The sequence below is a fragment of the Anoplophora glabripennis genome, unplaced genomic scaffold, assembly GCF_000390285.2.
Source record: "Anoplophora glabripennis isolate ALB-LARVAE unplaced genomic scaffold, Agla_2.0 scaffold5, whole genome shotgun sequence".
In the NCBI taxonomy this organism is placed as follows: Eukaryota; Metazoa; Arthropoda; class Insecta; order Coleoptera; family Cerambycidae; genus Anoplophora; species Anoplophora glabripennis.
Window position 1 is genome coordinate 1,566,572 of NW_019416525.1, and position 12,327 is coordinate 1,578,898.

General features: G+C 31.0%; 4 protein-coding genes across 5 annotated transcripts; 2 read left to right on the forward strand and 2 right to left on the reverse strand.

Annotated features, from left to right (window-relative positions):
• Window positions 1–927: 927 nt before the first annotated feature.
• LOC108907417 lies at window positions 928–3,292 on the forward strand. The gene is made up of 5 exons (XM_018711085.1): window positions 928–1,000; window positions 2,301–2,409; window positions 2,771–2,831; window positions 2,891–2,942; window positions 2,995–3,292. Exons 1-5 carry the CDS (start codon window positions 998–1,000, stop codon window positions 3,073–3,075), a joined length of 306 nt encoding a protein of 101 aa, XP_018566601.1. The 5' UTR covers window positions 928–997; the 3' UTR covers window positions 3,076–3,292.
• Window positions 3,293–3,685: 393 nt separating this feature from the next.
• LOC108907501 (serine-arginine protein 55) lies at window positions 3,686–7,305 on the forward strand. 2 transcript variants are annotated; one of them, XM_018711228.1, is made up of 7 exons: window positions 4,207–4,347; window positions 4,411–4,481; window positions 4,678–4,791; window positions 4,879–4,948; window positions 6,439–6,512; window positions 6,691–6,870; window positions 6,922–7,305. In XM_018711228.1, the coding sequence occupies exons 1-7, from the start codon at window positions 4,207–4,209 to the stop codon at window positions 7,127–7,129; spliced, it is 858 nt and encodes a 285-aa protein (XP_018566744.1). In that variant the 3' UTR covers window positions 7,130–7,305. The 2 variants fall into 2 exon arrangements, with proteins under 2 accessions (XP_018566745.1, XP_018566744.1); XM_018711229.1 differs by lacking the exons at window positions 6,439–6,512; window positions 6,691–6,870; window positions 6,922–7,305 and adding exons at window positions 3,686–4,044; window positions 5,086–5,801 and having other exon boundaries at window positions 4,225–4,347.
• A 240-nt stretch (window positions 7,306–7,545) lies between these two features.
• Window positions 7,546–9,123, reverse strand: LOC108907397. The gene is made up of 6 exons (XM_018711062.1): window positions 9,030–9,123; window positions 8,766–8,927; window positions 8,311–8,550; window positions 8,040–8,242; window positions 7,840–7,984; window positions 7,546–7,786 (listed from the first exon to the last, which is right to left on the reverse strand). The coding sequence occupies exons 3-6, from the start codon at window positions 8,381–8,383 to the stop codon at window positions 7,629–7,631; spliced, it is 579 nt and encodes a 192-aa protein (XP_018566578.1). The 5' UTR covers window positions 8,384–8,550; window positions 8,766–8,927; window positions 9,030–9,123; the 3' UTR covers window positions 7,546–7,628.
• Window positions 9,124–9,686: 563 nt separating this feature from the next.
• On the reverse strand, window positions 9,687–12,015 carry LOC108907347 (sorting nexin-17). Its single transcript, XM_018710990.1, has 6 exons — window positions 11,947–12,015; window positions 11,701–11,893; window positions 11,215–11,566; window positions 10,768–11,137; window positions 10,430–10,714; window positions 9,687–10,371 (listed from the first exon to the last, which is right to left on the reverse strand). The coding sequence occupies exons 1-6, from the start codon at window positions 12,004–12,006 to the stop codon at window positions 10,231–10,233; spliced, it is 1,401 nt and encodes a 466-aa protein (XP_018566506.1). The 5' UTR covers window positions 12,007–12,015; the 3' UTR covers window positions 9,687–10,230.
• Between the last annotated feature and the right edge of the window lie 312 nt (window positions 12,016–12,327).

Genomic DNA, 12,327 nt, shown 5'->3' on the forward strand with positions numbered 1-12,327 from the left:
ATCTCAACCATTTCCAATATACAGGGTGTCAAAATTGAAAAAAATATACCACATTAATTTATTGCTATATCTCTGAGATTGATGAAACTTGAGCTAATGATATAAATAATTAAAGATAAAAATTCACTGAACTGGTATAGGGTGTCGAAATTTCATACCAATGTATTTTGTACCAAATAATATAATTAAAAAGGTAATAATTCCATTGTCAACCATTGAACAAAGGGTTTTAATCAACATGTGGCGGAGCTACTGGAAGATACTCTTTCCTAGAACCTCAGAATTTCTGTATATCAGTAGATATTTTGAAAATTTAATATTTACATAATCTTATTGCTTCTAGGAAAAAAAGTTTATTTTATTTTGTTTGAAAATTGAGCCATTTTCAAGTTTTTTTCAAGTAAAATTTTGCATTTCTACTACGAAGTTGTAAACTTAAGATAATAAATTATACAAACATAAAAATAATCTATAAAATAAAGTAGGTGGTACATACCTAATTCTATGTAAAATAAAACTGATTCAGGCTTAAGACACATTTTAATAAATTCCTTCTGTGTCTTTAATTTATCATATTATTAACTTTTTTTAAAAAATGTATTGAATTGAACTTCTATATTTTTTCCCAAATAAAAATTATATTTAACAAGTTACATACGAACCTATCTACCAATTATTAAAATTAAACCTATTTCCTTGTTTAATTATAGCAATTATGTACAACATAAACCTTTTATGAAAAATCTATGGAAAATTAAAATATATTCTCAATTTTTAGATATATGAACTCAACCAACAAATTACTACCCTGCCAAATTGAGTTTCTCTTTAGATTTTCCCTTCCTATGGACATTGGAATAACCAACTCTAGTCCTTCTACTCATCACACTTCTGCCCAGTGCCCACTCCCCAGTGCCGGAGTGCCCAGTTACTTTTTCCCGACACTACCTTCCTCCTAACATATAGTCTAGAGAAGTATAAGAGAGTGCCAGGCGAAATGGTAAGAACAATTTTATCTGATTTATTTTACATTTTTCTAAGTTAACTTTTGGAACTTGTACTAAATGCAGGACGTCATTTGTTTCCTATGCGAATAAAATTTCATGAATGCATTTCTGAAACGAATGAAAAAGTTTTGCATATTTTTTGAAATGTGTTTTTTATCTTACAATTTTCTAGACATGATTTGCCTTTAAACAGTTAAAACATTGTGTTATATATTCTTTTCATAATCAAAATTAAAACGTTATTATCAACAGAGAGGTTCTTTCACTGTAAAAAAAAATAAATAAACACGTAATTTTAAATTATTTCACGAAACTTGAATTAAATACTGGACATTATTTGTTTTTATACCAACAATATTTCAAGGTCGCATTGGTGAAACGAATAGAAAAGTTTTTTTATTGTTTTTCATATATCTTATCTTTTGTGCGAATACCTAAATCGATATGAAATTCGATTTTTGCACTAGGTACATTAATTATTTTGATTTTTTTTTCATATTCTTTGAATTCGACCAGTATTGTTAATAAAATAGAGAATTGTTACGGTTTTGCAACACAAAAAAATAGATTTAAGAAAGTACTACCTAAAATGGAACATTTTTATTTATCCCTGTAAATTACTTCTATGAGATATTGGACAACAATATAATCATTACAATTTTTTTCTTATAAAGCCTTTTAAATTTATTATTATTTTTTTAAAACCTTATTACCATTTCAAATAACTTTTAGCAATATATGCAAAGTGATTTAAGCAAGTTTAAAAATATTCAGCCATTAATTTTAGATTTACAGGGAGTTGAAATTAAAAAAATGTACCATTTTTGGCAATGGCCTGAGGCTGTATAAATTACACTCTTTTTATAAAAGTTTACGGTTAAAAAATTATTCAGTGGCGTAGATCACCTTGTAGCTTTTGTGCCAATAAAATAATTTAAATTTTATGTCGTATTCATGTTTTTTTAATATTTTAAAAAAGAAATTACCATTTGAGTTGTTATGCCGTGTTCTATTTTTCTTTTCGTGTTAGGGGTAGTCAAAAAAGCGCAACCTCTGTAAAACTAATTACCTATACCCTTACCTACTCTGAGAAACACTGTATAATTAATTATAAACTTTGAATAAAATATTTTTATTTTTGCAAATTGGTGGTGTTTCTTAAATTTAATATAACTTTGAGTGAAATGAAAGAAATTATTTAACAATTTATTTAAATAATAAATTGATAAATATACTTGATCCCAGAGTTCATGTAGAGTAGATTGTAATTAACCTATTGATGATTATTTGTAGAATGACGAAAAAGAATTACAATGTGAATCTGTATCGAAATTAGAAAAACTAATGGCAAATCAATGGGCAGATATTCATAGACCAGGCCCTATTAATACCGATAAACAAGGTAAAACCTAGACCAGATTGCTATTATAGTAGAAAACGTTTAGGATTTTCCAAAGAAATATCATTTTTAAAGTAGAAATGGGTGTTACGGCTTCGCCACAAATAAAGCCACTACCTTATTTGTTTAAAGTGTAAGTCGCAAGACAAATCGTGCAATGACAAGGTTATTTTATACCGAATTTATTAACACCGAACAATTTTCAAATAATATAATTTTTTTATATTTTAATTTGAGTTTTCACATTTTGGTGCAGTCTTAACCCCTAGAACACATGTTATTAGTAATGTAATTAATAATATAATAAAACTGTAGTTTTATATATTTAACATTGAAGATGTATTGATATAATAATGCCATTTAGATATGGGAATGAATAAACCGAGTCGTTCCGTATTAAGGATGTTTGATCCATTGCACGTAAGGTATGAAATATTAACCTTTATTATTTTTTAATCGTGTTAATAATATTTGATGTTTTTAGCCCTGAAAAAGAGGAACTAAAAGAAATTTCCAAGTCAATTGAAGAATTACCAGTATGTATAGTTCTTTAATAACGAATCAATCTAATTTATTGACATTTTACAGAAAAATTATGGAACAATAAAAACTGAGGAATGTGCCACCTCGTTAGCTTTCTTTGATGAGGTTACGGAAAAGATAGAGTAATACAGCTTTTAATTTTTAATTTTAAAAATGGATTTTGTTCGTTAATTTGTTCTCTTATAATAATAATAATTTTTTTCGATAGTATTAGTATTACATTTTTATATGTTACTACTTACTTTAAAACTATATATATGTCCATCCATACGTAGTTATAAAGTACAATGTTATTTATATTTTTATTTTATCTGAGTGACATGTTAAAAATTTATGTAATGATTGTAATGGTATAAAATGTGATCAATAGCTTACTTAATATTTATTATTTTAATTTACCTTGATACCTCTTAAAGTACAGCAAAAATTTAGTTCAATACGGCGGACCTGATAAAAACGATTGTTGCCGGATTGTATTTTTTTAAGATACATGATACTTTGCTTATTATTTAAATGGAACCTCCTGTGCAATTATAGTGATATAAGGTTTGACGGGTGCATTTTTATCAAAATTAAACATCCCGTTCATTTGAAATTAGCGCCGTTTTAACGTAATTTCTTGCTCCACCAACAGATGGCGGTGTGCATAGAAAATGAAAATTTACAGAGACCGCAACGTCCATATTAGAATTTGTTCGTAGCGTATACGTATAGATTAGTAGGTGGTTACATAATTGTTCTACACAGGCGCACAAAGTTTTAATCTCGATTCTTATCCATTTCTACAATTTTAGAAAGGGCAATAAATTAGGGCGTTTTAGTATTTTGTTGAGTGCTTGTATTGCGTAAAAGAAACGTGCAAATATTTCACTAATAATTAGAACTTACAACTTTTTTTGGAAATTCGATAGAGCATTCTTGATATATTCGGTAAACATAAGTGTTTTACGTATTTAATTCTGTGTTAATCGCCATATGTTTAAAATTTAATGGTACATTGATATTGTTTTAACACTGCCCGAATGATAGTAGATTTATAAATATACCTATCTTAAACGCTGTTTAATTAACACCAAATTTATTATATCCATGAAGGTGAGTACGTTTGGAAGGAATTGTTTGCAATTTTTTTATAATTAAACTTTTTCACAAGGTCCTTATTCTTATGCTCTACTATTGCCATTTTAAAATAAATTTATGTAGATCAATAATCAGTGTCTGAGTATGGCTAACTAGGTCACTAAAAATAAAGTAGATATGTACTTATTTTTACAGATGGGAACCAGAGTATTTGTTGGTGGACTCACTTATCGTGTTAGAGAACGCGATATTGAAAAATTCTTCCGCAAGTATGGCAGAATTAAAGAAGTCGCAATGAAAAATGGATTTGCATTTGTTGTAAGTTTAAAACATAATTTCACATACTTGAATTAATTTCATTACTACTTGAATGATTTATAGGAATTCGATGATCACAGAGACGCAGATGATGCCATCTATGAGCTAAACGGAAGAGATTTACTTGGGGAAAAGTAAGTATCGTTAACATAATATCTGATTTGGGGTAGATAAATATTTTTTTGACTTGTTACTATGATGATCAACATCTTTCGGGTCTGATTTAAAACATGACAGACTCTTTCCCAGCGTTCTGATTAATCTAATCTTCAGCTAATATATATATATATTTATTTTTTTTGTATATTTTATTTATATATTGGTTTTCAGGGTATCCGTAGAACGTGCTAGGGGTACGCCAAGAGGAAGCGACCAATGGAGGGGCAGCATGGGTGGTTCGAGAGGTTACGGAGGACCTCCACGTAACAGAGATACTCGCGAAAAGTAGGTCTTCTATTCTTAATCTGCTTTGAAGCGCTCTCATCTTTTTTCTATGATGATTCTTAAACTAATATTTGTTTAACCTATCAGATATGGTCCACCGCAAAGAACGAGGTATCGCGTCTACGTTGATAATCTGTCTAGCAGAGTCAGCTGGCAGGTAAGTTGAAAAAAAATCGACAAAACCCTGGCATGTACATGTATTTGGGTAAGAGTCCCATACCTACTATAGTTTGTTAACAAAAAACTGCCACATGGATCTAAAAAATGAATCTCCATTTCTTTTTTTTTTTTTAGGAAGGCTAAGATGTCAGTTTTGTAATCCATGTGTCACTTTTTGATTTAACATTACTATTAATCCCTGTTACTTTCAAAAACCAAAAGAGAGTTAGAGCGAGCAAGGCCAGTGATTGAATATGGGGCATTTCGTCCGATGTGTGACTTGCAGTCCATAGTTGAGGCAATCGGGGGGTACCATGAGAGAGCAACGATGTGTAACCACATTTTGAGCAATCAATGAGGCGTGGACGTACCAAGCCAGGGCTAAGACGTTTGGAAGATCCAACCAATCCCAGGCTCTGTCCGAAGATGGGTTTTTCCCGGTCATCTCCTTATCGTTCCCTAAAGTTGAGCGTTAACACTGACGAAAGCGTATGGCACTTTGCGAAATACTAAATTTAAATAGTGGAACGCCCTGTTTTGGCCTACGGGGGCCTCATCAGCGGCATCTAGAGCAGGTAACCATATGCTCAGAGAGTGCCATTAAACTAGCACGTAACCATTAACTGTCACGAATTTGGTATCGTTTTATATTGTAATTTAAGTGAATATATGAAATTAAATACTTTTTTGTAAAGAGCACCCATTTCCCACGGAGCGTGTGGTTTCTCTAGGCCTATTCTATGCTCAATCAATGTGGTACACCCTTGCAAATGAGTGGCAGTCAGTCGATTCAGTTATTACGCCAGTCCATTGATTCCATTGGTTCTATGTGGTTTCTCATTCACAATGCCTCAGGTAAATGCCCTAGCATGACGCGCAATTTTGTCAGTCTCTCGTTAATTACACTTTGTCTGATCTCTTCATTTGCTTTCACCATTAGCATGGATAAATAACATACGTTATTGATTGGAACTTTGGCAATAGCAACAGTTTTGTTTTTCCAATAGAATGCAACTAATAAATTGTACTTCATTTTTCATTTGTTATTTAAGTACAATTTTTGGTGTGCTATTTCTAAGGTCCTGATTATACAGTTCATTCTAAAGAAATAATGCAATGTCGTTAATTTCATGTCGGTCTTATACATTAACTATGTTAACATCCACTTTCTTTGGCGGACTGTAAAAAATCAATTATATTTTCTAATTTGCCGACATTTAAATTTAGGTATTATATTTTATAATTGCAGAACTGCCCTTTTAAAATTTTTTTTGTACCCAATCGTATTAAAATACCTCTCGTCGCGGACAAAGTGTAATTAAAATAAAGGAATAAGTATGTTTCAATTTAGATTTATTTACAAAACTATTTATTTTTATTTTTTAAGTTTGGAATTTGTACCTTTTGTCGCAAGTCAGGTAACTTGTTTTACAAATGTTTTTTCGTGTATAGAATATGAACTTTATTCTTTTTTTTTCCCCAATATAGGACTTGAAAGATTATATGCGCCAAGCCGGAGAAGTTACCTATGCCGATGCCCATAAACAGAGACGTAACGAAGGGTATGTTCCTTTTAAAAATATTTACATTCACAGAATTAATATACTCACATGATGATTTTACCATCTTTCGGGTCTGAAGTCGAATGACTGACACCCTTTTCATTCACTGACTACTCCGTAAAATATTATAAAATGTATCGTTTGAATAGTCGACCTTCAATTCTAAAACTGTTTGCAGAATTGTGGAGTTTGCTTCATACAAGGATATGAAGAATGTTATGGACAAGCTAGATGGCACCGAACTAAACGGCAGGAAGATAAAACTTATTGAAGATCGTCCATCACGCAAAAGTAGATCAAGATCAAGTAGCGGTAGCAGATCAAGGTCACCTCGTTCTAGGTCCGCTTCACGTTCTAGGTAAAACTACTTTTTATAAATTTTGAGAAGCGCTATATATTTATTTGACAGGTCAAGAAGCAGAGGTAGTTCCAAGTCTCGTTCAAGAAGTCCTACTTCTGGTTCTAAAACTAGGAAAGAGTCAAAATCACGGTCTAGATCACCACTTGAAAAATTGAAGGAAAAGAATGGTTCTAGAACTAAATCAAGATCTAGAACTCACTCTTCTAGAAGTCGATCTCATAGTCGGTCTCCAAATACTACTAGAGAAGACATGTAAAAATACTTACTTGGTACACATATAATTTTTTTTTTTTTTTTCTATAAATATGTACACATGATGTATTGATCATGAATGATTTATAATTTGTATGTAGTCTTCCTATTCTTAATTTCATAATATTCAATTGGTTATGTGAAGAATTTATTTTCTTTTTATTTTTTTATATATAAATATCAGACTGAAGTATGAGTTTAACTAATTCGCATCATTATAATATATACTACTTTAAAATTAATGTAGTAAAAAAAAATTAAATGGTTTGTATAAACCTTGAAAATATGATTTTCTTTTTATTACATTCTATTTCTTTTTTTTGTAAATGTTTCCTTATTTAATAAATATATTTTAATAATACTAATAACAATTTTTTGCCCGTACGAGAAACTCCAGGTGCAAAAGAACCTAGTAAAAAATACATAAGAAATATAAACATTTATTTAACAGTAACAGTTTTACAAAAAAAAATTCAATGGATTAACATTTTGAAATTGAGGAATTATTCATCTTGATTTTGGGGATATTCAGTCTTGCATATTGGAGAAGATGTAGCAGCATTGGTGCTGCTACCATCGAAAAGACTGAATTCAGAAATCGAAGGATCACTAGCGATTGAAATAGACGAAGCACAAGACTCATTGCCATTGCCGTTGACAGCTAAAAATCGAATTTTAAAATATTTTTATAATTCTAAAGTTCAAGCACTTAACTATTTGGTTTCTGATTCTTCTCTTGCTCGATCAGTTTTACAGTAGAATCGTTTAAAGACTCCAGTAAATTTATGATTTCTCGTGTCTCGCTGTTCATATTTTTCAGTTCATAAATATTTCTCCAAATTGGTGTCACATCGATCTCCTATAAATTTGTACACATTAGACGTAAAATTTAAAATATCGGTAATAAAATTAACCTGATTAAAGCATTTGATTTCATTGTTTCTAACGCCGGAGAATATATCAGATGCCAGATTTTTAAGTTCGATCAAGGACTGAACTGACTTCTTCCCAACTTTTAAGGTATTTCCAGTTTCCATGTTGCATTGAACATCCTCAGCATCAGAACGGATTCTTTGAAATGCTTCTTTGAAATATTTTGAAATATCAGTTACATCTTCTGAAAATGATACAATTTGATGTGAAGCAAAAAAAATTGAATTATTGTAAAAAATTTCTTGCACATACCTTTTAGATCAATCAGTTCTTTTGACATAGCTTCAATCTTTGCGTTTTCTGAAGCAGAAGTATTATTCTCCATTATTACGCCAACAAATTTAATTTATAACTTGATCTTTCAGTTATCAAATTCAATTCAAATACAACTGTCAATTGTCAGTTGACAACAGACTACAATATCGTGACCACTAGAGTAAGATTCGAGGGCATTTTCTGCTGCTAATTTCCACGAGGTTTTTCTTTCTTTCTCTAATTGAGAAAAGAGTGACGGGATAAAAAAAGATAGTAAAATATTTCCAAGTTATCGAATTTCCAAATAAAACAAGGTTCTAAGTCGCGAAATGTGGTAGCCACAGACTTCTAATATACTTAGAAGTCTGTGGTGGTAGCTAACAGCTAATTTGTGTTAATTTATGTAAAACATTTTCAAAACGTTTTAGTAAAATGAAAGATTACAGACATACCAATGAATATCCAGGCTTGCAAACTGTATGAATACATGTACTTGCCTTTCTTCTACGCCTGTAGTGATACCTGATACCAAACCTGTTGAATAATATGTACTTTTCGAAGAATTTCTTCACTCGCAAAAGGCTGTCGAACTAAAACGTCCGACATTTTCACGTCTGAAAAATAAGAATAAAAATATATTTTATTATTACCGAATAGCAGTTCTGGCTAGTAAAAATAGCAGCGGTTATATTTTGATAATAAAGTATGGGACTCACCGTTTTTTTTTGGAACGATTTTCATAACTCTTCTCATGAAAAAATTTCGAATGAGATTGCAAAATAAAAAGTTAAACAAATATTGAATAGGGATTGCTGCCCATGACATTTTGAAAATAGGTGCATGAATAAAATTTTGTTTTTTCCCCATAATTAACTGATAGCTAGTTTTTTTCCATTTTTTACAAAATTAAATTATCTTCGTTATACCTATTTCCTATTTAAATTTTAATTGATACTAATCTATTTTTAAGATAAATAGTAATGCTGTAAATTTATGAAAAATTAAAATCTTGAGAAAAAACGGTTATATCTATATGGGAAAAAATATTGTGCAAATACAAATTTTTTCATCATAAAAGTTTCCTGTGGACCTAGAAATCATTCCCAAAAAAATAGTATGGTTTCCACACACCATTATCAAAGAATGACCACTTTAATTTTCAAAAGCCGTCACTGCGGAATAGAAACTAATAATTTAATTAGTGTTTACACTGCTTCATGTAATCTTATCACAGATTAGATATATCCTATGGCGATCTATTTTTAAAAAATGGGGACGTTTTTGCATTTTCATGTATGATTAATACTCAAGGAAATAATAAGCAGTTTTTTTATTAAAATGTTTTAATATTGTTAAATACATACACAACATCAATGATAAAATACATATTTAGATATAAAAAAATATGAAATAAGATATGTATTTTGGATATGAAAAAAGTATGGGGTGTTTTTAGAGGATAAGGACTATACAATACCGATTACAAATATTTAAAAAAATATATAAAAAATTACGTACAAGCTACATAAAATAACTCGGTAATTGTGATAACATGCATATTTTTAATATACAGTAAATGTCAGGTACCATAAACTAACAAAATACAAAATTTGAGCGTTCATAGTGGAATTCCTTATAACGATTAATCAATTACTTTGTATAATTGGTAATATATAAAATACAATTATATTCAATATACCACTGTTTAGTAAAATATCTTAGTTATTCCTAAGTTTTGGCACATACAATGGACTGAGTGGGATAACCCCACAAATTTTTACAAATTGCCAATTATTATTTTACACGTCAAATGGCAAGTAATTGATTTGGACAAGTTTTATTAGCACCTTAAAATTAAAACCCACGTTTAGAATTTCCAAGTAGAAAAAGCACGTCAGACTAACTAAAACCATTTATTCATAAATCGTCATCGCCAATACCCTCAAATGCATGATTTTCGATGAATTCTCTTCCACTTTTGAAAGAAACGCTGGAAAATTTTTCTTGCAACTTCTTTATTGAAAACGATTCCTGATATTTAGGATCTGATGAATCCTCCTACACACATATCACACAGAATTAGTGGAAATTATCTAATGCAATATACAAATCTAACCTTATTCTCTCCATCTGCATCGTCTACCGAGATCAGGTGACTTGACCCATCTCTTTTCATGTACGACCAACTACCTTTTGTAACAGAACACGGTTTTTTCCTGATCCCATTCTTCTTCATCAGAAGCTCGTCAACTAGAGATTGTAAGGACACCGACATTAATATAGCTTGGTCGCTTGATATAGTGATCCACTGCAATTTGTCTTTCGACATCAGGTACTCGAATGACAGCTCTAAACCTGAACTGAAACTCGATCCACTGTTGGCTGCCACTTCCTCTTTGTTCTACATGAAAAAGATGTATTAGAGAGTAAATAATTAAAGTTTCGACGGCTTACGTGTGTGGCAGTGATGCGCCAACACCTCATTCTTGTTACTTTGAAACAACCTTCTCTGGATAACTGTCCCGGTCCAAGAATCCTCATGCTAAGTTCTTGGTCGCCTATTGCTATGACAACTTTAGTTTGAGCCTTGGGGTAATCACAATAACAGGGCAAAAATTGTATGAAACCGTAATATTTTAGTTTTTGAGCCGTTTCTATGTATTCACGTTTCGCTAGATTAGTTTGCAGACTTGCCAATTGTGATTTCATCTCTCTAGTGGCTATTATCCAGCCTTTTTCGATTTCTGTTACTGCCTGAATGTACAAGAGGTTTAGGGATACCGGGTCCGTCATTAATTCAAAGTCATAGTTTGTATCCCAGTAACTAAAAATGTTTAAGTGCCAGAGTATTGACGTACTATTTAATAAATGGCATTAAATAGAAACTACAAAATAACTCACCTTTTCCGGATGACTATTTTGTTAGCATCTCTCATCGTTTTATTGGATAAATAAGGACATTCAAAATCAAGTAGTTTACGTAATATAATAATATCTCCGCTATTGTCTTTTTTGATCAGGTATAAGGAAAAATACTGCATATATTCTAATGGCAAGCTCATGTACTTGAATACTTTTGTCAACACTTGTTCTGTGCCGTCAAACGTTGATACACGTACGGGGATGTGATAGTTGTTCATAGTGTATAAATCTAGGTTCACGTCTTGCTTTTTCTCGCACGTTGTTTCTTGCTGCGCCGATAGTAAAAAACCTATTATTAGTTCGGAAGACACTAGTTTGGAATCTTGGCCAACTACAAAAGAAATACTGTTTTCAATATCACTGACTCACCTGACCACTTTTATTACACTGAAAACTGGAAAAACTTACTTTGAACGAAAATTTAAATAAAAAAAACGACTAATTAAGCAATAAAAAATTTCTCACTAGTTTGGATATATTTTTCTAGTAAAACTCTTCGTTCTTCTAGTTGTGAAACAGTCAAAGGAAGCAATTTTTTGGGAGGAAAATAAGGTATTGCTTCATTACCAAATTCTCTCTTCAACTGCTCATTTAAGTTATGTAGTTGCTTATACCTAACAGTACAGTGAAAAAGACCGTTTATATGAATGTTATAACCCTAAAAAAATATTTTTTTTGCATATTTTATATGGAAATGTGATGTAAACTTACAATGAATGTTGACCCATTTCCTTCGTTTAATTCCTGAGTATCGGGAATTGAAAAATGCATTTTCGTAAAATTCAAAGTAAATTAAATAAACACATTAAAATTACGGGCTGAACATAACAAACGAATAATAAAAAAAATTGTTAAAAACCATCACAACCAGAACAATCGTTTACTGCCATTCTCCCATTACTGATTGTTAATTCGGGCAACTGACAAATGTCAATCGAGAGCAGGTAGTACAGTTAACTGTAAAAATGGAAACTAAAAAAACGCAAATCCCAACCCAAGGTCCATCTGGGAAAGGTCGACTCATTAGTACATGGTTGGCTCATATGATTATCACGCGTGATGTCAGCAAGATATTTCGTTATTTCAATGCAA